We start from the raw sequence: 26023 nt of genomic DNA on the forward strand, positions 1-26023 counted from the left end.
GTGTGAGGCCTGCTGCACAGTCGCTGTCCTGTGGCGTCTCTGCCAGTCACTCTGGGAGGTCTCTGCTTTCTGGATCTCCAGTCTCCACACCACCCCCCCACCCCCACCCCCACCCCCGCCGTCTCTCTCCTTTGTTTTGCTGTAGAACATCCTCTAGTGGCTTCCAGAGAAAGACTTCATGGGAAATTTTTTTTGAGTGCTTGCAGGTCAAAAATATCATTTTTCTCTGTCACAATGGATGAATGGTTGACTGGATATAGATTTCTAGGTTGGAAACCACCCCTTCTCAGGATTTTCAGGGCGTTAATCCTCGTTCTCCTCCCCTCCGGTGTTTTGGAGAAGTCTGACATTGCTCCAATTCCCCGGTTCTTTATTCGTGACCTATTTTTCCTGTTTGGAAACCTTCAGGACTGTCTCTGACTCACGTGTCCTAAAGTTTCACAGCACTGTACCTGGCAGCAAGTTATTTTTAATCCATTGTGCTGGGCCCTCTCAATTTGGAAACTCAGGCCCTTAGTACTAGAAAATGTTTGACATTGTCTCTATAGTATGAACTTCCTTCCATTTCCCCTATACTTTCTGGAACTCCTATTACTCACATATTGGATTGATCCTCACATTTTCTTATCTGTTATTTCCCATTTCCCCTCTCATCCATTCAACACATTCTTATTTAGTGCCTACTGGGTGCCATTCCTTATTCTAGGTGCTGGGGATATAGAAGAGAGCAAAATGGAGGAAAAAAACCCTCTGTTCTCATGGAGTTTTTATTACATTTTAGAAAGCAGTAAGTGCTATGAAAATAAAATTAGGGAGCGAGGTCAGGGAATTCAGAATGCAGGACTCTGTCATTTTAAGTAGGGTGATCAGGGGAGATGTTACTTAGACACTGACATTTGAATAAGGACTAGAAGATGAAGGGGCAACACAGTGAATATCTGGGAAAGAATGACAGGCAGGAAGAACAGCACACTCACAAGCCTCTAAGTGGGGCAGGCTGATGCAGGAACAGGCCCGGAAGACCTGGGTAAAGGAAGGAGGTCAGTGGGTCCAGAGAGGTGGGAAGCAGAGGCCAAAGGGGAAAATGAGGCCTGAAAAAGAAAAGAAGAGAAAATGAGATCTGAAAGGTGAGATTGTGGTAGGTGGATGTCACCCCGTGAATGATGGGGAAAGGGTCTGGAGGCTTGGAGCAGAGGACTGCTGCAACCTGACCGGCCTTTTTACATGGTCACCTCCGCTCCTTTCTTGAGTGGAGGGGGTCACGGCAGAAGCGAAACACTTAGTAACTATTGCAATCATTAAGGAGAAAGGGAAGGTGGCTGGGCCCACATTTTGACTGTTTTCTTGGCAATTTCCACAACTTTATTTTCTAACATTTCTACTGAATTTCTCATTTCTGCTTGAGAAAAAAAAATTGTAAAGATTTTATTTCTTTATCTTTAGAGGGGAAGGGGAGGAGAGAGGGAGAGAAACATCAATGTGTGGTTGCCTCTCATGAGTCCCCTGCTGGGAACTGGCCTCCAACCCAAGCATGTGCCCTGACTGGGAATCGGACCACGATTCTCTGGTTCGCAGGCCTGCGCTCAATCCACTGAGCTACACCAGCCTGGGCCTGCTTGAGAAATTTTAACTTCCAAAAGTTACTTCTTACTATCTGAATATTCTTTTTTCTTTTTTTGCCACCCATGCTCCCTGATGTAGTTCCTTGTTTCCTGATGTGGTCTTACAGCTTCATGAATGCTGATTATAATTTTTGGATGGTTTCTTTTGCTGCTTCCATTATCTCTGGTTCCTCTGAATTCCTTTTTCTGTTTGTTTTGTTTTTGGGTGGGGGGTGTCTTTATCTTTCTTGTTACAGGTTTCCTCCATGTCTGGTAATCTTTGGCGGCCACTCCTACATGACAAACAAGCTGAGTGGCAACTCTGTGGGGAAGGGGCTTCCTGAATGAGGGACCTTTCTGTGGGCTATTTGGGCAGGAACATGACCTTTATATAGGGGAGACGCCACTCTTTGCTCTAATTTTTAGGTACATATTTCCTGCCCTCCAAGCCATTTCCCAGAGAGGGATCCTGGGGTCTCTCGCTGGAGAAGCCCCACCCTTTGGCCACAATGTTGGTTGTTACCAAATCTTCATTTTCAGCTTGGTACTTGTCCTTCCTTAGCTGTGCCAGATATGTCAGTCCCATGGCTTAGCCTTCACCAAGGAGAACTCTCCAGTTTGCTGGGAAAGGGATTTAGAGTCTGGCTGCTCTCTAAACTGCCTTGTAGCCAGTCCTTCTGTTTTCAGTCCGTCTACACGGTCACCTTCAGTGGGCCCTGATCGTTCCAATTCCTGAGCCTTTCTGGTACACCTCAGCATTATTCAACTTGTCTCCTGGCTTCCCCACTCCAGAACTTCGCTTTCTCCATCCTGCTGAAGCCGCTTCCATTCATCTATGCTCTCCAGCTCCCAAAACGTGGACATCTCTTGTCTGTTATTGTCTCTTCTTCAGGTCTCTTAGTGTGAATTTATGCCCTTCTTATCCTTCCTTCCTCCCTTCCTTCCTTTATTTATTTATTTATTGGTGATGTTCTTTGGGTTTTTAAAAATATTTTATTTATTTCTTTTTAGTCAGAGGGGAAGGGAGAAAAACATCAATGTGTGGTTGCCTCTCGCAGACCCCCCCCCACTGGGGACCTGGTCAAGCAACCCAGGCATGAGCCCTGCCTGGGAACTGAACCGGTGACCCTTTGGTTCACAAGCTGGTGCTCAATCCACTGAGCCACACAACCAGGGCTATCCTTATTCTTTTACTGTCATTTTAGTGGGGCTGGTAGAGGGAGAATGGGTAATTGTGTCATGTGTAGCCACATTATTTAATCTCCCACGTTTACCCTCAAGTCTCTTTACAATGTATAAATTCTGTGTTCTGCCTCTCCTTAGGTAGGGAGCTCTTTCGGCCACTTAGAACTGTATTCTGCTTGGACTTGGGCTTGGGTGAGGCAGAGGGTAACAAAATAGAACATACACACCCTTCCTCCAAAAAATTACATTGCATTTGACTTTCTCAGGGTAGGTGAGAGCCATTTTTCCATTGTGTGATTTCTGTCAACTACTCTTTTCCCAAGCAGGGAAGTCACGCTACTCCTCCCGTGTTTTATGTATTTTGGCTAAGGGAACAAAAGGGCTGGGTGGGGTCCTCAGGAAGGTCATAAAGTGGGAAACTTTTGATTCATAACACATACAAAATTAGTGCTAGGCACAGGCAATACAGAGTACCAAGGTCTAGTTCCTTATTTTATAAAAAGGAAACCGAAGCCCAGACAGCTTTAATTCATTTGGATCAACTTTGGTCTCTAGAGAAGTAACTTCTCCCGGATGACCGCTTGAGAATGCCAGGTTTTTAGCGGTCATTGGGTCTTTGGTTTTCAGGTTCCCTCTGCCCCAAAGCATGAGCCCCTTGCTGTTCCTCAGGGTTTGTTTGTTTGTTTATTTGTTTATTTATTTATTTATCTATCTTTAGAGGGGAAGGAGAGAGGGAGAGAAACATCAATGTATGGTTGCCTTTTGTGCATCCCCTGCTGGGAGTTAGCCTGCAAGAAACCAGCCTGCAACCCAGGCATGTGCCCTGACTGGGAATGAACCGCGATTGTCTGGTTCGCAGGCCCGCGCTCAATCCACTGAGCTACGCCAGCCAGGGCCTCAGGGTTTTTTTTTAAAGCCGTTTTAGAGGTCCCTCTTACCACTGTACCTAGTTTTACTTTATTTAACAGCCGTGTAGTTATTTTATTATTTATCTTATATTCCCTGGACTTTAAGCTCTATGAAAGAAGTTATTTTTCCTGTCTCGTTCACCGTTTTAATCCTCAAGGAGGTCCCAGGTTCGAAACCCGTGCTTGCAGCCACTCCATTATGCTGCTAATTTGACGAAGAAAGCAGAGCAGGGGCTTCTGCGAACACAGGGAAGAAAAAGGATCGTAAAAGATATACCCACGGACACGATCAGGTGGAAAACTTCCGGACCCGTGCGTACCGCATCCACTGCGACTTCTCTCTCCGGAAGCGCTTGCTGCGCTCCGGCGCGAGTGCGCACGCGCGGGAGCCGGGGGTCGCCCTGGGCGGTGCGCGGAGCTGGGGAGGCGGAGGGAAGGCTCTGGGGCCGAAAGGCGCGTGCGCCTCCGGGGATCCGGTCAGGACGCGCCTTCTCGCTTCTTCCCTCCCCCGCCTGCGCGCCGGGTGGGCGTGGGAGGAGGCGGGGAAGAGGGGAGGGGAGCGAGGAAGCGGGTGTCGCGGGAGGGAAGGAGCGAACCGGAGAGCGTCGTTCCGAGAGGAGTGAAGGCGGCAAAATGGCGGACCGCTTCTCCCGCTTCAACGAGGACCGAGACTTTCAGGTAAACACGGGCGGCGCCGAGGATCCGGGGAAGGCGCTGGCCGAGCCGAAGCCTCCCCCTGCTCTGTTCCGGCTCTCTGGCCGTCCAGACTCTGCTCTGGCTTACGAACCGGCTCGCTCATCTCCGCCGCCGATTCCTCCAGGGGCCTCCCGGCTTGAGGCGAGGCCGCATTTCTTCCTACCCCATATTCTCTTACCTCTTCGACTCAGGCCTCCGGGTTGGCGGCTTCGGCCTACTCGGGCTTCGGGTTTCGGAGCCCCGGCCTGGCCGCTGGTGGGGGCTGTGCTCCCCTGGGTCTGCCGGGCCCGTGGAGGCGCAGGGCTGGCTCCCCGGGGAAAAGAGGGCTGGGTCGGGAAGGGTTGGGGCGAGTGTCGCTGGACCGTAGCCTCCGAACCCCGAGTTTTGCTTGCAAGACTCTTTTGGGGGGCTGGGGGCGGTGCGGTCCTCCCTCTTACCTCTCTCTAATAAATGCCTTTCATTGTCTGTTTTTCCAATTCTTCACCCGGAAAAGAATGCTTTAGTTACTAGATGCCTTCTTTGGTTAGTCAAACATTGAAATTTTTCAGAGCCTCAATGTTTGGTCGTTTGTCTTAGGCCGTTCATTGGGCTTGAAAAATAGTAAGTTACCATCCTCGATGGGAGCTTCGCCCCAAATATTATCTCAAAAGAAGATTTGTAAGAAATAGAGTGATTATGTACTTCAAAGCCTGTGATAACTAGTGGCAAAAGCTTGATTTTTCTCCCTTCAGTTGCAAATTTTAAAAAATACCTTTGTAATTGCAAGCATTATTGAGGAAAAAAATAAAGGCGAATTAGAATACCTCGTCTTTCGGCTAATTCCCGTTGAGCATTGTTACCGCAGAAATCTCGGCAGTGAAAAGGCATTTAGTGGAGATTGGCTGTATCTAGGATAAAATACATCCTCAGAGTCAAAGAAACCACTGCATTACTACCGCATGTCCTGGCAACAGCCATTTGGGTCAGGGGATGAACCTCAGAACCTAGTTTCTGTCCTGCTGCAGGTCGACTTCAGAGTGACACGGGAATAGTCTAGCTGTGTTTCTGAAGGCCGTTTGAAGGGTTTGGACTGCCTGAGAAGACTGGGTTGGTAAACAGACAGGTTAAGCCAGCACCGAGCAGTGTAGTGCATAGGACACTTACGGGAAGTTTGGCAGCAGCAAGAGATCCTGGGGGCCTTTGAAAAGCCTTGTGATCGTGCGCCTGCTGTGCCGCGGGCTGCAGCGCAGGACGGGATCTCAAGGTGTTTGGGGATATAATGCGGGTCCAGGGAAGTTTGAAGCAGTTCGTGTTTGCAGTTTGCTCCCTGAGAAAAATTGTCCTTTAGCGAGCACCGTAAAACACGAGTAGGCTGCAAAATGGATGGGGTCTATTGGTAATTTTTAAAGAGATATGTGGATAACTAAAATCCTCAGCTGCTTTCAGAGGAGAGAATTTCAAGGTGACCTAGTAAAATTGAAAATAGATAACGTGAACAATTAAGTTTTGAGGGAAAATGGTTGTCAACTACAGAATTTCAGCAGGTTTGAACGAACAAAAGCAGGTCTTGAAAGAAGATTTTGAAAACTGGGTAGCAGAGTATGAATGCTGTCTTTCACCTGAAAAAAAAACTGAGAAAGCCTCTACCTTTTCAAGTGAGATGACTTTCTTTCCTGATGCTGTTGTTGAGCATATGGAGAATCTCTTTTCAGTTGTTTAGTAGTCCTTTGAAGATTTTATATATATAATATATATATAAAACATATATATATATGTTTACTTCCTCCTTTTATGTTGGAATAACCAATTACTGCTGCATGGAATCAGCCAGGGAAATGGCTTTGGGAGGGGTGTTGCTTTTTTTTTAAAGGTGTTCTAGTATTGTGGATGGGTAAGTAAGGTACTGGGAATGAAACATTTTAGATAGTTATAAGATGTTAAAACTTTTATGAGTTATTGTGCTAACATTTCTAAAAAGGCAGTCAGAAAATAAAGTGTTTTTCTGGGTGTTTTACTAAAGGGAAAAGTTGGCTTAAGTTATTGAGAGAAAATGTAATAGGATGCCTCTGCAGGTAGTAGTATATCAAACGTTTTTCAAGGTCAGGTTATGCAAAATGAAATGTGGCCTCCTTTTAGTATTTTAAGTGATAAACAAGGTGAAGTCACTCAGTACACTTGAAAACAAATCCAGAGTAGGTTTCCAAACAGTACGTAGATCCTGTTGATCCCGTAGATTTAAAGAGATCTTAGAGTATTGGAAGTTTTTCCATATATCTTCTCTGGTAAGTTCTAGGTGGCTGTCATTTTCTTTGCCAATTTACCATCAGGTTCAAATTTGGAGACAACATCAAGTTGTCTCTTGAACTTAGTATGGAGTCAGATGTGGGTTCACTGTTAGATTTTGTGAATACCTTTAAGTTTCAAAGGTGTTTTGTGTAGTGTAGTGAGGAGCCTAACTGTGGTATGCCACTTGAAGCACCTATAAAGAGTAATCATGATCAGGGATATACATTTAAGCTTTTTTTAAAAATAAATTTATCAGGTTGACATTTGCTAATAAACTTATGTAGGTTTTAAAAATTTTTGGTAACTTTATTATAATAATGAACAGGTACTGTTCTACAGGCTTTATGTGTGTTGTCTTGATCTCCACGATAACTCTGTAAGATTGGTACTGTTATATTTTCTAGTGAGGGAGCTGAAGCACAGAGTTAGATAACTTGACCAAGTACATGAAGTTGGTAAATGGCAGACCCTGGATTCAGACTTTGTCTTTTTAACTCTTAAACCTGAGCCTCAGGACCATTAGCTCTACTGGCAATTACGTGTTTTATGTAACTAATTGAGTCATAAACTATGGAGGAAAAATTTATGGGTCACAAAGAATAAATAAGCTTTTAGAGTGCTGGTACAGTTAGTTTTTACTCTGTTTTGTTCAGATCTGTTTCTCGTTGGTTTCCCAAGGGCTTCTAGGGAGGTTCTGACAATGACACTGTTACAGAGGGTATATTGTTACTGTTGTTTTAGTTTAGACACTCTTTTGTGTAGCCTTTTTAAGTGGTATTTTATCTCTGGAAATCTTTGTGATTTAGGCTCGTGGTTTTTTTGTTTTGTTTTGTTTTTTAACATGAGAGTTTTAACTACTCCTTTAAGAGTCTGTCCTCAGTTTCTGAATGAGACATGACTAGTTTACATTTACCAGATTAAGTCGTATTTGTTCACAGATTGAAATGTTACACAAAGTAATGGAAAATACATACTAGAATTTAAGATATGGACATACTCAGCACTTTGAGTAATAGATTCATTAAAGAAAGTTTTATTTGTGCAGTACCGTCGTACAACTATAAGGTATTAAATATACAGCTCAGCATTTAGTGATTGCGTAGTCATTAATGGTGATGCAGCTGAATATGGGTGAGGAAATGTTCTTGGGCTTGTGTACCTGCAGCAGACTTGGCGATAGGAAGGAGCCTCTGGTTCTATCTTGCTCTGGATGCATTCTGCATTAGATTACTAGTGAAAAGGGAGCTACGATAATAGTTAGTGGTAAAGTAATGAGAGAAACAATTATCAGTAAAGGTCATAATAAAAATATAAAAATTACCCAAGAATTTTCTGTAATCTATATAAGTAGTCATAATGGTAAATAGCAATAGGCAAGTCATGTACTACTTTTGTGTAAGGTGTTTGTAGGATTCTTCCTTGTGTTTCAGGTATGATACTAGGATGTGGCCTTCAGATCTTATTTGAGACCATTAAATGCGGATGTTTACAGTTTAAAACTACTTAGGTCACAGAAGCATATTACTGTGTTTTATGTGTGGTACTGCGTAACAACTGAGTTGGCGTTCTGATGCAGGCACGCTAGACATGACACGTGGGCAGGTGTTCTAACCTCTCCTTTCTGGGCCTCTCTCCCATTGTCTGGAAGAGAGAGATGCTACTAGCAGTGAAAATCAGTGTCATGGTTGGTTGGGATCATGAAACTTAGGCAAAGTCGTTACTATTCTCATTCACGTACATACTACGGTAGGTGGAAGGTATTGGATCTAAGGCTGTACAAATTCCAAAATACTGAAGATGAGTTATCATTATTAATAAATTCAGAATTATTGGTTATTAGAAATCTCAGGGGATCAAGAGTAACCAAATAAGGTTAGCATAAGGTAAGGCTTCCTGGGGGTGATTTGAAGGGTAAGGTAAAATTTATAATTTAAGGTAAAGGGTACTTAAAAACATGAGATATATCAAGGAATAACATCACAGAGAAAGACATTAACAAGTTGCATTGAAGGGAGAATGGGAATGACAGTGAATGTGCTCATAGGGCTTCATGTGATGGTATGCTTATCGGTTTTCAAAGTAGGCTTGGGAGATTAGGGAAAAACAAACCCAAATAAACATATGTACTATTAGGCTGATTGCTACAGGGCTGTTCTAGTGCTAGGTGTCAACATAATAGGAAAATATCAGGGCACGTGCCTGGGTTGCAGGCCAGTTCCCAGCAGGGGACCCACAAGAGGCAACCATACATTGATATTTCTCTCCCTCTCTCCTTCCCTTCCCCTCTAAAAAAATAAGTAAAATATTTTAAAAAATAGGAAAATAGGTGTCATATTGTAGTCTTCCTTGTAATTTATTCATGTACTGCATAGAGATTCTTTTATCACATTTTCTTGGATCTTTGTGATAAGCTACATAACCAGAACTAAAATTTGTGACTTACATTTAAAAAATACATGAAAAAAAATTAAAAATAAATAAAAAACAACACCTATGTAATTAGCTATCCTGAATGTTCAGCTTCATAGCTTTCATACATGATAAAATGAATAAAAGGGCAGTTTTCTTGATGTGGTCAGAATTGCCATTTTCTGAAAAGGAAAGCAGAAGCAGAAGTTCATGAGATCTTGAATTATGGATTTGAAATCCATGTAGAGGTTTCATCTTTGTTCTTGTGATTTAATAAGTTTCTAATATTTTATTAATGAAAATGGATTCCAGCTTGAGGTAGACATTCAGTTCTCAAATTCTATTAAAATTCTTTCCCTGAAACAACTTAGCACTTTTGCTTGTTTGTATGCCTGGCATTAATTCTCTTTTCATGTTAGCATGGCCATTTAATATTAAGTGAAAGCTGACTCATGGTAATTACCAAAGGAATTACAAATGACCACCACAAATACTGAAAGAAGTCATTGATTTGATATTGCAGTGAATACCAGAAGATGTTGTAATGATTTTCCAGTTATGAGAAGTGAATTGTTCCTTTAACTGTGGAAGCCTAATCAGGGATGCTTAATGCATATTGTATAAGTCAATGCAAAAAATTAAAAAATGCTCAGTCTGAAAGGCAAAGTAGTATATTGTCATACACAAAATGATTTCTTTGGGATTTAACAAATACATTAGTATTTTTTACATAATTTAGGATTGTATTGAAGAAAAGTAGCTAAAGTTGCTTTGGCATTGGACATAGGTTAATAGCACATAATGTTTTAGTAAGTGATACAGGTAGTAGGAAATTAAAATTGGGGCCAAGACATAAGTTTGCTGTTATTTGCCTTAATTCTTTTTTTCTTTTTTTTTTAAAGATTTTATTTCTTTTATTTATCTTTAGAGGGGAAGGAGAGAGGGAGAGAAACATCAATGTATGGTTGCCTTTTGTGCATCCCCTGCTGGGAGTTAGCCTGCAAGGAACTGGCCTGCAACCCAGGCATGTGCCCTGACTGGGAATCGAACCGCGATTGTCTGGTTCGCAGGCCCGCACTCAATCCACTGAGCTACACCAGCCAGGTCTTTTTTTCTTTTTAATATATTTTATTGATTATGCCATTACAGTTGTCCCATTTCCCCCCTTCATTCCCCTCCACCTTGCACACCCCCTCCCCCATTTCCCCCCTTTAGTTTATGTCCTTGTGTCACAAGTTCTTTATTTATTCCCCCCCAAGTTCTTTAGATTCTATATTTCCCACACTACTCTTGCCCTCCCCACTGTCTGTTTTCTTCCCACTGTCTATGCTATTTATTCTCTGTACCTTTCCCCCCCTTCTCTCATTCCCCTGTTGCTAACCGTCTGTGTGATCTCCATTTCTATGGTTCCACTCCTGATCTAGCTGTCCTCTTAGTTTGCTTTTGTTTTAGGTGTGGTTGTTAGTAACTGTGAGTTTGCTGTCCTTGCACTGTTCATATTTTTTATCTTCTTTTTCTTATATAAGTCCCTTTAACATTTCATATATAAGGGCTTGATGATGAACTCCTCGAATTTGACCTTATCCGAGAAGCACTTTATCTGCTCTTCCGTTTAAATGAAAGCTTTGTTGGATAGAGCAATCTTGGCTGTAGGTCTTTGGATTTCATGACTTGGAATACTTCTTTCCAGCCCCTTCTTGCCTGTAAGGTCTCTTGAAAAATCAGCTGACATTCTGATGGGCACTCCTTTGTAGGTTACTATCCCCTTATCTCTTGCTGCTTCCAGGATTCTCTCCTTCATTTTATTTATTTTGTTTATTTTTTTAAAGATTTTATTTATTTATTTTTAGAGGGGAAGGGAAGGAGAGAGGGAGAGAAACATCAATGCACAATTGCCTCTCGTGCGTCCCCCGCTGGGAACTGACCCGCAACCCAGGCATGTGCCCCGACTGGGAACTGAACCGCGACAGTGTGGTTCGCAGGCCCGTGCTCAATCCACTGAGCTACACCAGCCAGGGCTCTCCTTCATTTTAATCTTGGCTAATGTAATTATGATGTGCCTTGGTGTGTTCCTTCTGAGGTCCTTAATTCTTATTTTTACTGACCATGTTGAAGTCAGATATATTTTTCATTGTGAGTCACTCAAGCAACCAGAAACTATCTTTGTAATAGTACATTTGGTCTCATCTCACGAGGTATCAATTATTTATTGTCATCCTTGGCACTCACTGGCAATTATGGTGATTTCAAAAAGGAATTTCAATTTAACTATTTTATAGAATAAAAATAAAAAACAGCTCTACAGGTTTAAAGTTGAAATAGAGCCCTGGCCAGCGTGGCTTAATTGGTGGCAATATCAGTCTCTGGTCAGGGCACACACTGGGGTGTGAATTGGAGGCAGCCAGTGGATGTCTGTCTCTGTCTGTCTCTCCCCCACCCCTCATCTTCTCTCTCTAGAAGCACTGAAAAAATGTCTTTGGGTGAAGTTAAAAAAATAATAAAGTTGAAATAAAAAAAAGTCATTGACCATGTTTTGTGGCTGACATTTTAAATTACTGTTAGAAAAGTCAGTGCTTAGGTCTCACGTAACATTTTTCACCCTTTTGGTAGGCAGTACTGATCAAAAATCAAGAAATGAATTTCATACCCTAGGTACCAACTACAGAAGCAGCTAAGGCTGATGCTTGTGGATTATATGCTGTGGGATCAGTAATTTCCCTTACTGCTATGAGTAGTATGAAGTATCTTAGACAATAGGGCAAAAGTGGTTCAAAATTTAATTGATTTAGTAACATTTATTAGGGTATCATCTGCACAGGAGATACCAAAAGAAGCATTTACCTTGAGATTATTTTCTAGAGGTAAACTAATTTTTTAAAAGATTGTTAAATAAAACTATTTTAATAGTAGTTGTACTAAGTATGTGTATGTCTGTGGGAGAAGTTGCTTAAGAAGTGTTTTTTTTGTTTGTTTTTTAAAGATTTTATGTATTCATCTTTAGAGGGGAAGGGAAGAAGAGAGAGAGAAATACCAATGTATGGTTGCCTCTTGTGCATCCCCTTTCTGGGAATCGAACTGCAATCCTCTGGTTTGTAGGCCTGCACTCAATCCACTGAACTATGCCAGCCAGGACAAGAAGTGTTTTTCTAGGAGCTTTTGTTCTAGATTTTCTAGTTCTATTACTCTAGATGGAGTAATAGTTTATTACTATTAGGTCATAAGGTCAGCATGATTATCAGATGACTAGTATAGTCAGTAAGTGGGAAACTAAGGAAAGGTGGGAACCCTTAAAGTGAGTTAATTGGGCATGCCTTTATGAAGGAATAAGCACTTATGCTGATTTTGAAAGTTGATGGGAGTGCATCCTTGCAGTGGAAAAGAATGAGAGGCATTAGGTTGGAGAAAATAGCCAGAACAAGAGTACAGAAGTGGAACAAGCAAAATTGTGGTGTTTTGTTTTTTTTTAGGACAATGAAAATTGTTGGTAATATGCCTGGGTTGTGGGCCAGGTCCCTGGTGGGGGCCATGTGAGAGGCAACCACACATTGATGTTTCTCTCTTTCTCCCTCCCTTCCCCTCTCTTTAAAAATAAATAAATAAAATCTTTTTTTTTTTTTTTAAAGAAAAGGGTGTTATGGAACTGAGGCACCATAATACTGTAAAATTACCTAATCTGGATATTAGAATGGTAATATTGTAGTTTTGTGCCGTTATGGTTTAATAAGTGCCCTATGTATGTTCTTGTCTAATTCTCCCACTAATTCAGTGAGGTAAATAGAGTAGGTAGTAACTCTAATTTTATAGATGAGGAAGCTGAGTCCCAATAAATTATTTTCCCTAGTATAGAACTGGGCTTTGAACTTTAATCTTACAATTTCTTTTGTAGTGTTCTTTCTGCTCTGGTATATACATTGACTTCTTTTCCAGGAGATAAGGGCTAGTATTGTCTACAGAATGTAAAGCATTGTTTGTCTTTAATGCCTGGTGGTATTTTTCACCAATTAACTAACTGGTAGAACATAGTTAATATGCTTATCACTAAGTATTATGTATTTTTTCCCAGAGACATCCCAGTTTGGTTCACAGGCCTGAGCTCAATCCACTGAGCTACACCAGCCAGGGCTGAGATATCCCAGTTTAATTGATTGTTTATGGCTTCTTGTCAGCCTTTTTGCTCTATATAGGCCTTCCAGACAATTCCATTGCATGTCCCAAACATTTGTTGTGTACTCATTTGTTAGCATTGCATCATAAAAGGATAAGAAAAGAGAATAAAATCAGTCTATTTTACTCATTTGTTCTAGTAAAAAAAAAAAGTAGCCAGGAGAGGAGAATGGTACTTCCTGGAGATTGTCAAATTAGAGTACTATAAATTTATCCTTGAGTAATACCAACATCAAAAGTTGACTGCAGTGATATCTAGTGGTGATATTGTCAGCTACTTTTTGTTGAGTATGTATGGCATGCCAGGCCCCATGCCAAGGCATTTGGAGATACTTAATGGAAATAACCTTCCAAACCAGGTGGTGGTGTCCCTCATTTTATAGATGAGAAAATAGGCTTGGAAAAATTAAGGCCACACAGTTAGTAAACTCAGATTTGAACTTCGATATCTCCTAAAATGTGACTTTTCCTGTGGTTCCTGCTGGTCTCAAGATCCAAACTCACTAGCTTGGCTGATGAAAAGACTCTTACCCATCTGATGCCCTTGTAACAAGTATATCTCTTTTCCCCTCGTCCTGCCGTCCTGCAGGACGGGGGGGGGGGGGGGGGACTAGTAATGCCAGTTCTGCTATCCACATGGGTTAGTCTCCTTAATTCTTGTTTTCCCATAGGTTCTTACCTGTTTGGAATTCCTACTACTTACTTTTTAAGACTCATTTGATGTTATTGCCGACATCTTCCCTAAGCAGAGGTAGTTGCTTCGTTTTCTGTGTTCTCACAGCACTTTGGTCATATTTCAGTACTAGCACGTTTACTAGCTAACAATACAGAGTGCGTACTCTGTTAGGAGCTGTGTTAGGCACTGTTATCTCATGTAATCCCCCAGTAAGGTAGGTTCCATTTTACCCATTTTACAAATGAAAAATTTAATCTGTTCACATAGCTAGCTGAAAAGGTGGCTTTCGGGTAGTTTGGGCCAGTTTCGGCCTTTAACCACTGTGCCGTTTTACCTATCCTACTATGTATACTTTATCTCACCTTGCTGACTCAGAACTCTTTGAATGAGAGTCTTTCTTGTTCTGTTTTGTTTTGCTTTGTTTTCATTTTTTTCCAGCATTGAGTCAGGGTCTGGTATCTAGAAGTTGCTGAGATATTTGAATTAATGGTTAAGTAAAGACAAGTACAGAGGCTTTGGAGAGGCGGAGAAGCATGTCCAGACTGGAGGCTCAGCTTCCCGCTGTGCTGTCGGTTATCTAGGTTGAGCTATTTCTGTGATATCCTATGAAGCCAACTGAGGAATATTCAAGTATGGAGATTGTGTTATAGTTATAATCTCACTTTATCATATATTGTGTATACTTAACAGCAGTCATCTTTTAGTTGTGAATTTCCTTTTGTGTGATACAAGTGTACATATAAACACTTGCTTCTGTGTGGACTTGTACAGAAGTTTTGCTAAACATCTGTATGGAGATGTCATACCAGCCAATAGTGTAAGAAATAGTATGCATTACTCAGGGTTCTAGAGGAATTCCCCCCCCCCCCAATTATTTCTTTCTTTCTTTATTTATTAGAGGGAGGGGAAGGGAAGGAGAAAGAGTAGGAGAGAAACATCAATGTGTGGTTGCCTCTTCTGTGTCCCCTACTGGGGACCTGGCCTGCAACCCAGGCATGTGCCCAGACTGGGAATCCAACTGGCGACCTTTTGCTTCACAGGCCTGTGCTCAATCCACTGAGCTGCACCAGCTAGGACGCAGAGGAGTTTGTAACTATTGTCTCCCTATCATTTTTGAATGCCTCAAGAATTTTTTGCTGTGCTTCCATATATTCCTGGAAAAGGTTTGATTTTTTTTCCTGTGGGGTTGTTAAAAATTACTAGTTTTTCAGTGTAATGCTTTTTTGAAAACCAATCCTTACTTATAGTCTAATTATCCAGAAAATTTGATGTGTCAAACAGGTGTATGTGTATTTTTAGACAAGGGTGTGCTATGCTCATACCCATGACCCAGTACGTTTTCAAGTTATTTGCTGAGATTGCTAGCCAGTTATTTTTCCTACTAATTTACATACAATAATTACATTTAGTAACTGAGTTTATTCTTCTCGGTTATTGACTGGCCTCAGTAGTGCTTTAAAATAATAATTTGCCCTGGCTGGTGTGGTTCAGTGGTTTAAATGCCAGACTGTGAACTGAAAGGTGGTTGGTTCAATTCCCAGTCAGGGCGCATGCCTGGGTTGCGGGCCAGGTTCCTGGTTGGGGACATGGGAGGCAATTGACTGGTATTTCTCTCCCTCACTTTCTCCCTTCCTTCTCCTCTCTCCAAAAAAAAAATGAAATCTTTAAAATAATAATGTGTTACTTTGTACCTCTTTAAACCTCACAGCCTATGAAGTAATACTATAGTGTAATCATCTAGATTTTATAGCAGGAGAAACAGGGCTAGGCCTAGTTCGAGGTTTGGTTATTTGCCCAAGGTTATGTAGCTGACAGATGGTAATGATGAATTATTTCTCTGGCTTCAGAGGTCTTTGGTTTTTATAATAATATACTGGAAGTTGTTGTTAATAAGACTATATGATTATGAAAACAATAGTGAAAAATTGGGGTTTTTGAGGAATTGACCACAATGGTGTTCCTGACCACTTTCTAAATTGAAATAAATTTTAACTATCCAAATAAACTGACACCAGTAATTTTCCAGAATGTCCATTTCTTCTTGGGTAGATTTTTCCTCCAGAGATATTTTTTCTGAATTGTTTAGGATAATAGTATACTTAGTCTATTTGGAATGAGTAAGGGAGAAGGGGACAGGGATGAAGTCTCTCATTTATTTGGTGACAGAGGAGGACTGGTTTTGTTCATAGATGGAAACTATCCAGTATGGCTTTATCTGCTGTACGTACCTATATATATTTTTTATCCATGGAAGGTGATAGCACCATCATATGTTTTGAATTTAGAAAGTCCAGATTATAAGCAAGTATATTACTTGAGTTGTGACAAAGGACTATGATTAATAGATCCACTTAGTGACATTAGGCCATCTCTCATCTCTAAAGAAATAAGGTAAATACAGTACAAAAGTTAAATATTGAGATTTGGAGTAGAGAGAGTCAGGAATGTCTACAATATGCAGTTTAATAAAGCCAGGTGCAAAAAGATAGGGCTCAATTTTAGGAATGCTCTAAGGTGGAATCTGTGAGTTTTTACTAGGCTAACTATATGTTCCAGTTTATGGCTTTTGTCCTGGCATAGTTACTGTTACCACTCTGTTTTACTCTCAGAGTGCCCTGATTTGTATGATTTATTTATGTGATCATCCTAGCTCTAATGGGAGTTGAGAGATGTAAATGAGGTTTTGAAAGAAGGGTAAAGGAGAAAAAAATACTTCTCTTCAAATCCCTGCTGAGGCCTTTAGATAATCAGATGCATTACTATTTTTGGAAGGAATGATCTCCTTAGGTCTAAGTTCATCAGAATGACTTGAAAAAAAGTGGGAGGAGGGGAGAGAGACAAGAAATAAAATATTTATTACTCGCTACTCCCACTACTTCTATACTTTGTGCCCTAGGTGTTTGAAATCACATTTTATATTTATTCCTTCCTTCCTCTTTTTATTTCTTTTTTTCTCTTCTAGTACAGCATTCAGAAGGGACACATGGATTCAGAGTGAAAAGTAAAGCACTTACCCTTCTCAAAAACAACCACTGTTTCTAATCACGTGTTCTTTCAGAGACATATAATATATAATTAAGCATTCTTTCCTTTCCAAAAGGTAGCATGCAAACACATTTTTAAGCACTTTGGTTTTTCTCTTAATAATATGAGTAGAGATTATTCCATAACTAAAGGTGTTTGGTTTTTTGTTTTTATTTTAATTTTAGATTTATAGTATAGTTGCAAAAATAGTATAAAGAGTTTTGGTATACTGCTCACCTAACTTACCCTAGTACAGTATCTATACAATAACCATAATATAATTATCAAAACTAGGAAATAAAGTTTAGTACAATAATATTAACTAAGCCATAGATCTTATTGGAATTTTACCACCTTTTCTTCTAATGCTTTTTTTCTGTTACAGGATCCCATCTAGGATGCCACATTGATTGCATTTAGTTATTCTTTGTCTCTAATCTGTAATATAGCTTCTTTTGTGATAACCAAGGATGCTTTATTTATTTAGTTAGTTAGTTATTTATTTGAGTGTGAGAGAGAGAGAAGCATCGATTTGTTATTTGGCATTCATTTGGTTGATTCTTGTATGTGCCCTGACCAGGGATCAACCTGCAATCTTGGTTTATCAAGATGATGCTCTAACCAACGGAGCTACCCAGTTGAGGCTTAATTCTTTTGTTCAAGAGACAGTTTCATATATCATCTTTCACCACCTTAAATGGCCAACAAATAGAGTCCTTTTCTTTCTTTGAGGAAGGAACGATCTGATCTTTAGAGCAGTTCCCTTTAAATTTCCATTGTCTTTGATCTTCTTCATGAATTTCCCCCTTTGTTTTCTGAACATTCGGTACCCCCCCAACTTAAAAAAAAATCCATTATGAGGTTTTAAAGTTAATGTAAGTACTAAATGTTTATCATGTAGGAATTTAGAAGTACATTGCAGTTAACACCTCTTAAGTAACTTAATCTTTTAAATGTTGCAGAAGTTAAAATGACAAGAGGCAGGTGTTATTTTTAAAAAGATTACTTAACGAACTGTTGGAGATTAAATTAATACAGACCTTCAGGATTGATAACTATTTCTTTCAGTTTTTTAGTGTTTGTCGGTGATTGCTTTTTCTCCATATTGGAATACCTTCTCTTAACTCCTATTTTGTTTTTTAAGATTTCCTTTTTTAGCCTTTGAAAAACCCATTTCTGTTCTGTTATTCCTTTCTTCTTTTGGAAAGATTTACCACACAGTTTTATTTTTATTTTTAATATTTTCATAGTGGTAAAATGCACATAAAGTTTACCATTTTAACTATTTTGTTTTTTTATCCTTTTAAAGATTTTATTTATTTATCTTTAGAGGGGAAGGGAAGGAGAGAGGGAGAGAAACATCAATGTATGGTTGCCTCTCGTGTGTACCCCGCTGGGAAGTGGCCTGCAACCCAGGCATGTGCCCTGACTGGGAATTGAGCCACGATCCCCTGGTTCGCAGGTGTGCGCTCAATCCATTGAGCCACACCAGCCAGGGCCCATTTTAACTATTTTAAAGTATACAGTTTAGTGGCAATAAGTGCACCGACAGTGTTTCAGGGTCATTATCATCAGCACTGTGTAGTTCCAGAACTTTTTCATCATACCACACAATTTTAGCACCTCCTTGTTCTCTGATGTTTAGCCACTATATTAATATTGGGGGTTGTAAGAGGTAAACAAGACTCCGTTCTTGTCCTGAAGGACTTCATAGCCTGATGAGAGAAAAAAAGTAAGCATATATTTATGGCAAGTTATGTTAGAGTTCTCTATGGTTAAAGTTTATTTATTCAGCTAAAAGTTTACCTTGAAAAAACAAAGTATCTTTTTGTTAGATTAACATCCACATTGTCATACCACTCCACACACTGAATTAATTTAGGCTAGACTCAAGTCTAGTCTTTTGATTCAAATCAATTCAGAACTCAAATTCTCGTGCCTTTTACTTTGTAACAAGTAGGGGACCAGAAAATTGATATTCTGATGTAAAGCCAAATTACTAGTTCTTCCTTGTAGGGGAGCAGGGCGATCAGGAAAAACCACAATTAGAGAAAAATTGTAGTTGACTGCGCCTATCTTCAGTTGAGCTTTTTGATTTATTCTAGTTGCAGTGATAGCTTGCCTGGGTATGGTCAAATACGGCATTGTGCAGGCATGCTTAGCTCTCTTGGCAAACCACTCGAACAATAGCTGCATTTGGGGGTGCTGTGTCGAGAGGTTGTGTTTTTGAATTCCTTGAATCTTGGGAGTTAAATCTTGATGATTAAAATGAAATGTTTTAGCAGTTGCAATTAAAAGTAGTGTTACCAACACTGAACAGTATTATAAATTTTATGTGCATTCTTATTACTATGACATTATTCTTTAGTACAAGGTTGTTTATGAAAAGTAAAACATAGCCCTTTGTTTTTAAGATTCTGGAGTCTTCCTAATGTAATCGGTCTTAGAAGGCTATAATATCCCAATGATTGGTAGTGTTTTGTTTTAGTTAGTAATCTCAATGTTTGTCTTAAGAAGAGGTCACATTACTAGACTACTAATAAATTGTTAAAATTTTTAAAAAGTCTGAATTTGTGGCACAGTTTTGGTTGTCTATTACAAAAGTTAAAAAAATCTTATTTATTTATTTTTTTAAAGAGTGGGAGAGAAACATCAATGTGTAGTTGCCTCTCATGTGTCCCCCAGCGGGAACCCGGCCTGCAACCCAGGCATGCGCCCCAACTGGGAATCGAACCGGCGACCCTTTGCTTCAGAGGCCCGTGCTCAATCCACTGAGCCACACCAGCCAGGGCTTATTTTTTAAATAAGTTTAAATAAGTGAAAAGTTAGAAATAGCCCCTTGTTTGATTGCTTCTGAAAAAATAACTGTAGTCTTATTTTTTCAGGGTAATCACTTTGATCAGTATGAAGAAGGACATTTGGAAATTGAACAAGCATCACTTGACAAGCCTATTGAGTCGGTAAGATGATCACTGCTTAATTTGGGTCATAGCCAGTTAGTCAGGTAGTGTTCGTGTGATACTCGATGTGAATGAAGTTAAACTGAAAACTTACAGCACAGTCTAGAGCTATTTACTTGCATGCCTGACAGTAATCAAATAGAGTTTGGGGTATAATCTAATATTTAGTGTATTGGGATATTAGTCTGAAAAATCTAAAAATTTAGAATTTTGATAAAAAATATCATTTTGGCCCATTCTGTTACAGTTAGCAGGTTAAAAGTTTAGAGTTTTTATAAATTGAGTAAAGGAGTAAAATGTATTTTGATCCTTTAAAAACTTCACTTTTCCTGGGCAACACATTCATACAATGTTCTGTAAGAAGAGTTAAGGACTAACACCTTTTATTTACCAGACTCTTGTGAAATGTTGTAAATTTGGTTTCTGTAGCTTAAGAGATGTCTGGGTTTTGTCAAAAGTTGATTCTTTCTTTCTATCTCTTTACACAGTTTAGTTTTGGATATTGATAGAAAGCAATACAAAAAGATTTATTTTTCCGACTTAATTTTTTTTAAATCTTCATTTTTTGAACATTGTTTTTATTTTGAAAACCCCTTTATTTTCAGATTACACAGTCCATTGTTAAAATGTCTAAATTTGTCAGTATTGTCAGTATTTAATATTTGTGCATAAGTGTACATACTTAATCTAGTGTAAGGGTTTTAGTGAGTTATTTGAGTTTGAGTGAAAAATGATCAAAGAGGGAATCTTAATCTTTATAACAGTCAAGACATTCTTTCTCTCCTTTTAAGAAACAGTAGCTTCTTCCCCCTCTCTCAGGAAAATAAGGCAGTTTAGAGAGCACAGATATTTTAACTTTAGCTTTTATTTTCACAACTGTAATATAGTAAAGGATCAACATATATTTGTGTTCCTAATTAGGTTGGTGTTGTGTGTTTGTGTGTGTGTTTAGATGTTTACAGAAATTTACACAACTTGGGGTGTTCGACATTTTTCTTCCACAGCAGTTGGCCCATATTAGCTAAGCAGCCATGATCTGGTTTGTATTGCACGGTCTGCCTTTTTTTTTAATTTCTTCTCTAGGGTTTCTTTCTCCCCCACTTTCCCTTCTTATTTCTGTTCTTCTGGTCCAGTGAACACTGCATATAGTACCTTCTGTCTTAACGTGCTGGCATGATGCTAGACTTAGGCATGGCAGTAATTGATGACGCATGTGATAATGCTGCAGAGGGAGAATTCACATCTGATGTACTGAAAGCCCAGTCTCGTTCTGACTTAAGGATAAATGCCAAGCCCATTTTGCTCAGTTAAAAAAATGACTGAAGTTTTTGTTTTGTTCTGTATCATCTTGGGAATATCATAAAGCAGAATTTTACAATGAAATCTGTAGGCTAACTAGCTCAGTATCTTGTACTTGAAAAATCATTTTTCTAATTTAATTTAAATGGTTTTTGGGGTGGTCAGAGTTTAAGAACAGAACTGTCAGAAGCAAGGTCTAAGTACCATATTCTACAAGGTACATAGTTTAATATTCTTAGGCTATAATTCTGTGGGTACTCTGACTTAATAGTTACAGGAAATTTAATCAGACTGTGTTTGTACCCTAGCATTTATTATCACTATAGTCAACAAAGATGTTTAAAAAGCACTAAATTAAATGAGATATAACATATTATGCCTTCTTTGAGAGCTAATTTTAAGGATTTTTTTGAACATTCATTCCTTTGGCATGTGAGGCTAATGCTCTTTTTCCTCTCACACTGTCCAGGATTTTTTCGGCATACGTTACAGGGAGAACACTATCGGAAGACAGTCTGACTGAATAATCATTTTTGAGTAATGTCAATGAGCACCAGTGGAATTGCTCTGCGTCTCATTTATTAAATAGTATTGTTTTCCCCTCTTAAAATGGCAAATGATCAGGCACTCAGACTGTATATTTAATTTTTAAGTAAATATGCATATGCTCAGATATATATTACTAAATTATAATATAAATTTATTCCCAAAATATATAAATATATGCATTATTTGTGCTGTGGTGGTTTAGATAGGAGGAGGAACTTCATAGCTTACATTATGTTAGAGGTGGGACATACAAGATAAGGGGAATTTTATTTCTGTTATCAAATTTGGGGATAAATTTAAAGTTTTTAAAGACACTCTTAAAATGATTGGCATTAAAGTAGGTAGTGTGGTATCCCCACTCCCCTCCCCCCCAAAAAGAACCTCATAACCAAAGGAATGCCCACCAAGTAGGTTTATATTTATTAGTTTTATGACTGGCTGGCTATATTGAGCTGACTTGTTCTAAGGTGGGAAATAGTTGCTTCAAATACACAGAAAGAGTCTCTGCTGAATTAAAATCTTTCTCTGCAGCAATATCTATGAGAGGTGCTGACTGTTTTGCTACAGCATGCAACTCAAAAGTGGCTGGAAATATGCAGCTTTGGGAGTCTACAGATCATTGCAGGAGCTAAAGGTCTAGTCATTTTTTTTTTATTTAACAAAGGTAATCTGCAGCAGCTGGTAACCGTGGAAGTCTCTCTCTGCACAGGTTTGTGCCAAGAATTTGCCTGTTTGAAAGGTTATTGTGAGTATAGGATTAAGGTCTTTTTGTTTTGTAATAGGGTAAATTTGTTGTAAACCAGCAAGATGGTAAATGAGATACAAGATGCCATAATGCGTCATGCTTCTAGTAAACTTCTGAAGCTTACATTTGTTAGTGAGATAATACAGTTATTTTAATTTCAATCAGGAAATGTGGAAAACACTGAAAAATCTAGCATTTGTAAAGTATTTCATAGTCTTTGTTATAAAGATATATTTAAATATCTTTCAGTAAAATTTCTGGTCAAGAATAAAATACCATTCTAAGAAAATTATGAAAGAATCATTAGACAGTTTGAATATATGAGTTAAAGAGAACGTGGAAAATGTTAACATTTTACCCTTATTACAAAAAACTTTATAGAACTTGAATTTTGTTATTGCTTTATGAGATTTTTAGGTCCCAACTATAATAATTATGACCTTCACATACTTAGAGATAAAATATTTAGAAAACAAAACTTAATCTAAACCCATGGATTGTCTAATCTAGGATTGCACCATAGTTCTAAGAATTGATTGGTGTGATTTAGGATATACAGTTTTATATGGCCTTTACCCACGAAAGAAGACAAGAAATCAGCTGAGTGATTACAAGGTGTACATGAAGCAGAATGCCTGCATCATAGACTTAAACTACATTGTCATTGTTGCAGTTGGAAGTAAAACTACCCATCAACTAATCGTTGGTCTTTGTTCTACCTGACTGATTAAAATCCTGTTCTTTGTAGTTGTCAGGTTGACCAAGCAGGTTTTAAAAATTAATGTAAGTTTCCAAATTCCAGTTGCTGATGTTCACTTTGTTCACTAAGGATTTAGAAGTCTATGTGTAATTGGGTTTTGTCCTCTAACCTATCTGTTTAGATCTGTGGACTCCACTAGTTCCAAACTGTAACTCTGTAAGACTGCTGATTTGACATTTAGCAGTGACCATATGTGGACTGCACTATAAATAATGTGCTTCTTGGAGCTGAATGGTGTAGCATTACTATATGGTTTTCTCTCTAGTCTTCATTGTGTCATCTGTAGTGAGCTATATAGATTTTTTGTTTTGGGAATTTTTACAACTTGTTTGCATGGGTTCACCTTAGTAGCATTTGGTTTTTGCTTATAGAGTCTTTAATACACAATCAGCAAAGCTTACAATCCACTCAAGAGACTTAACCATTTTTGTCACTGTTGAACATAGACTAAATGGTATAAATTACCTGTGGCTGTCAACTAAAAATTCAATGTGGAATTAATATTAATTCAGTCATGACATAATTGTAGAACAGTTTCTCTTGATACATGATTGCTATTCTAAAACTTTGAGTGAACCCCATATAATAAAGTAAATTTTTATGCGTGTTTTTGGCAGGCCCGCATTATACAGATTGGTGGTGCTGTTGCCAAAATGACTGTTGTTTCTCTGAACGGTATAGAGCTTTATGCAGCAGAGCAAAATTTCCTGGTGAAGTTTTCTACCTGATATTTAATAAATAGAAATGTTGAGGGATGACTGAAACAATAATGGTTTTTTACAGTTAAAAAATTTTTGCTGATGTATTTTTAGCATGTTAGTAGTTCATAATATACTTTCTTTTAAAAATCTTACCTAAAATTTTATTTTTATACAGATATTACAAGGGAACAAAGAATAAAAATGTAGCATTTTATTATACATTTAACTTTTGAACTAGAAAAAATATTTTAAAAGCTAACTGAGTAATTTAGGTGAAAATAATTTGGATTTTCAGCTCAGCTTCATAGTTTCATCAGAATTAAGGAGAACTTCATGCCTAGCCAGAGAAAATGCCCCCCTGCCGCCATTTTGGAGTTCTGAGCATGGACAGTAACTAACAGGTTTTAGAAAACCAGCTTTTTGCCTGCCACCCTTGGGTCAAAATTCAGTTGCTTTATTAATTTTACAATTAGTATTTTCCCGTAGTTCTTCCATGTGCATTTAAATTAGGCTCTTGTGCCCCTCAGTAGGTCATAAACCAGACTGTGCTTAAAAAGGAAATTTTTTCTTTTCTATTTATTTTTGGTCCTACAAGATTATAATTAAACACCAAATTTTATATTCTGTTTAAAAATAAAAAACTGAAGCCCTAACCAGTGTGGCTTAGTTGGTTGGGCATCGTCCTGCAAAGCAAAGGGCTGCTGTGTAGATTCCCAGTCAGGGCACATGTTTGGGTTGTGGGTTTGATCTCCATCTTTCTAAAAATAAGTAAATAAAATCTTTAAAAAAATAAAAAACTGAAAGATAATTTAGTCAACTATTAGAGGGACTGAAATAGTAGTTGTTACTATTTCAGAAGTTAATTTAGTGCTCACTGCTCTTGTTATGTTACCTATTTGGGCTATAAATAATATTGATGAGAATAATTGGCAAAACCACAACCCTAAACAGAGAGAGTAGGTTAATTATTTTCACAGGCTGGCAGTTGAATCTCTTATTTTTTCACAGTGATTGTTCAGTGAACATTTTGATCATTTCAGAGGTAGACAAGTCTGCTCTATTTTGTAGGAAGGTATTTTGGTGTGCCTTCCTTGTGGTGTCCCTCATCCTTAAACCTATTGGATTTTTGACAGGTGTCTGTAGAACTTTTCTTTTTTCGTAGGAAAAGGGGCCGTATTGAGTACTAGCCCTTTCAGCAGAGTCACAGAGCTGCCTTTATTCCTCCAAAAGCAGGTAGTCTGGGATGATAGGAAGGGGCCAGATCTGCCCTGGCAGGCATCGCTTAATCCAGGAGGTTGGTGAATGAGAGGTTCTGGGATTTATGTCTGCTCTTTCTGTTGCCTTTGTTATAATCACAAGGCCATAGAGTGGCATGTTCATGATTTTAATATAGTTTCCAACAATTTATTACCTGTTCATACTTGGGAAAGTAGATTTAATTAAAGAACAGTTTTCACCTAAAGTTTTAGAAGAGAACGGCCACTGCCATTTCATGGCAGTAGCTTTTTTGAGAAGGTGACAGCCATCTTGAGTGGTTTTGTAAAAGTGGTGCTAATGTGTATAACTCTAAATTTTTCTTTTTTCTCCCTCTCCCTTTAACATTTGCTTTTCCTTTCACTGTTGTCAGTCACAACACGCTGCTCTTGAACCTCTCAGCTGGTCTTGACTCGTGAATTTACTTATGCTTTCACTCTTTAGTAAATACATTAATTGCAAGCAGTGAATTGAAAACAAGACAAAAAAAAAAAACGACCATTAGTGAATGGACAGTTTCTTACTTTGTGTTACATTTAACTGTTCTTTTGACAGCCCAGTTTTTAAAGCCAGGTTCGTATGGAAATGCTTTCACTCCACTTGCACTGCTTTTGGAAATAGCATACTGCTTCATCTGTCTGTTTATTTTAGTGCATTCATAATATAACACAGTCAGCATAATGTCTCATCTCCACTTAGCCAAAGATTGAGTTTTCTTAAATAAAAAAGGGGGCAGCAATTTTTGTCAGCATGGTTTAATACCATGAATCTCTGTGCCAAGAAGTACAGTTATAATAGTAGTCTATTAAAGATTAAACAATAATTTA

At 38.8% G+C, this 26023-nt stretch overlaps 1 protein-coding gene across 6 annotated transcripts in view; it reads left to right on the top strand.

Annotated features, from left to right (window-relative positions):
- The first annotated feature begins 4167 nt into the window (after positions 1-4167).
- The window catches only part of GPATCH8 (G-patch domain containing 8), a 75275-nt gene continuing 53419 nt past the window's right edge, over positions 4168-26023 (top strand). Inside the window, exons 1-3 of one of the 6 annotated variants that reach the window (XM_037067564.1) lie at positions 4337-4372; positions 19814-19888; positions 25752-25769. Coding sequence is in view for 2 of the 6 variants with exons in the window: in XM_037067546.1 (XP_036923441.1) it covers positions 4328-4372; positions 19814-19888 (120 nt within the window). In the remaining 4 variants the exon portion in view is untranslated. Of the gene's footprint in view, positions 4373-19812; positions 19889-25751; positions 25770-26023 lie in introns of those variants that run through there. The other 5 variants (XM_037067575.1, XM_037067546.1, XM_037067555.1 and 2 more) reach the window with 5 other exon arrangements.

The sequence above is a fragment of the Sturnira hondurensis genome, unplaced genomic scaffold (genome assembly GCF_014824575.4).
Source record: "Sturnira hondurensis isolate 20B ecotype Veracruz unplaced genomic scaffold, ASM1482457v3 Scaffold0001221, whole genome shotgun sequence".
Taxonomy (NCBI): Eukaryota; Metazoa; Chordata; class Mammalia; order Chiroptera; family Phyllostomidae; genus Sturnira; species Sturnira hondurensis.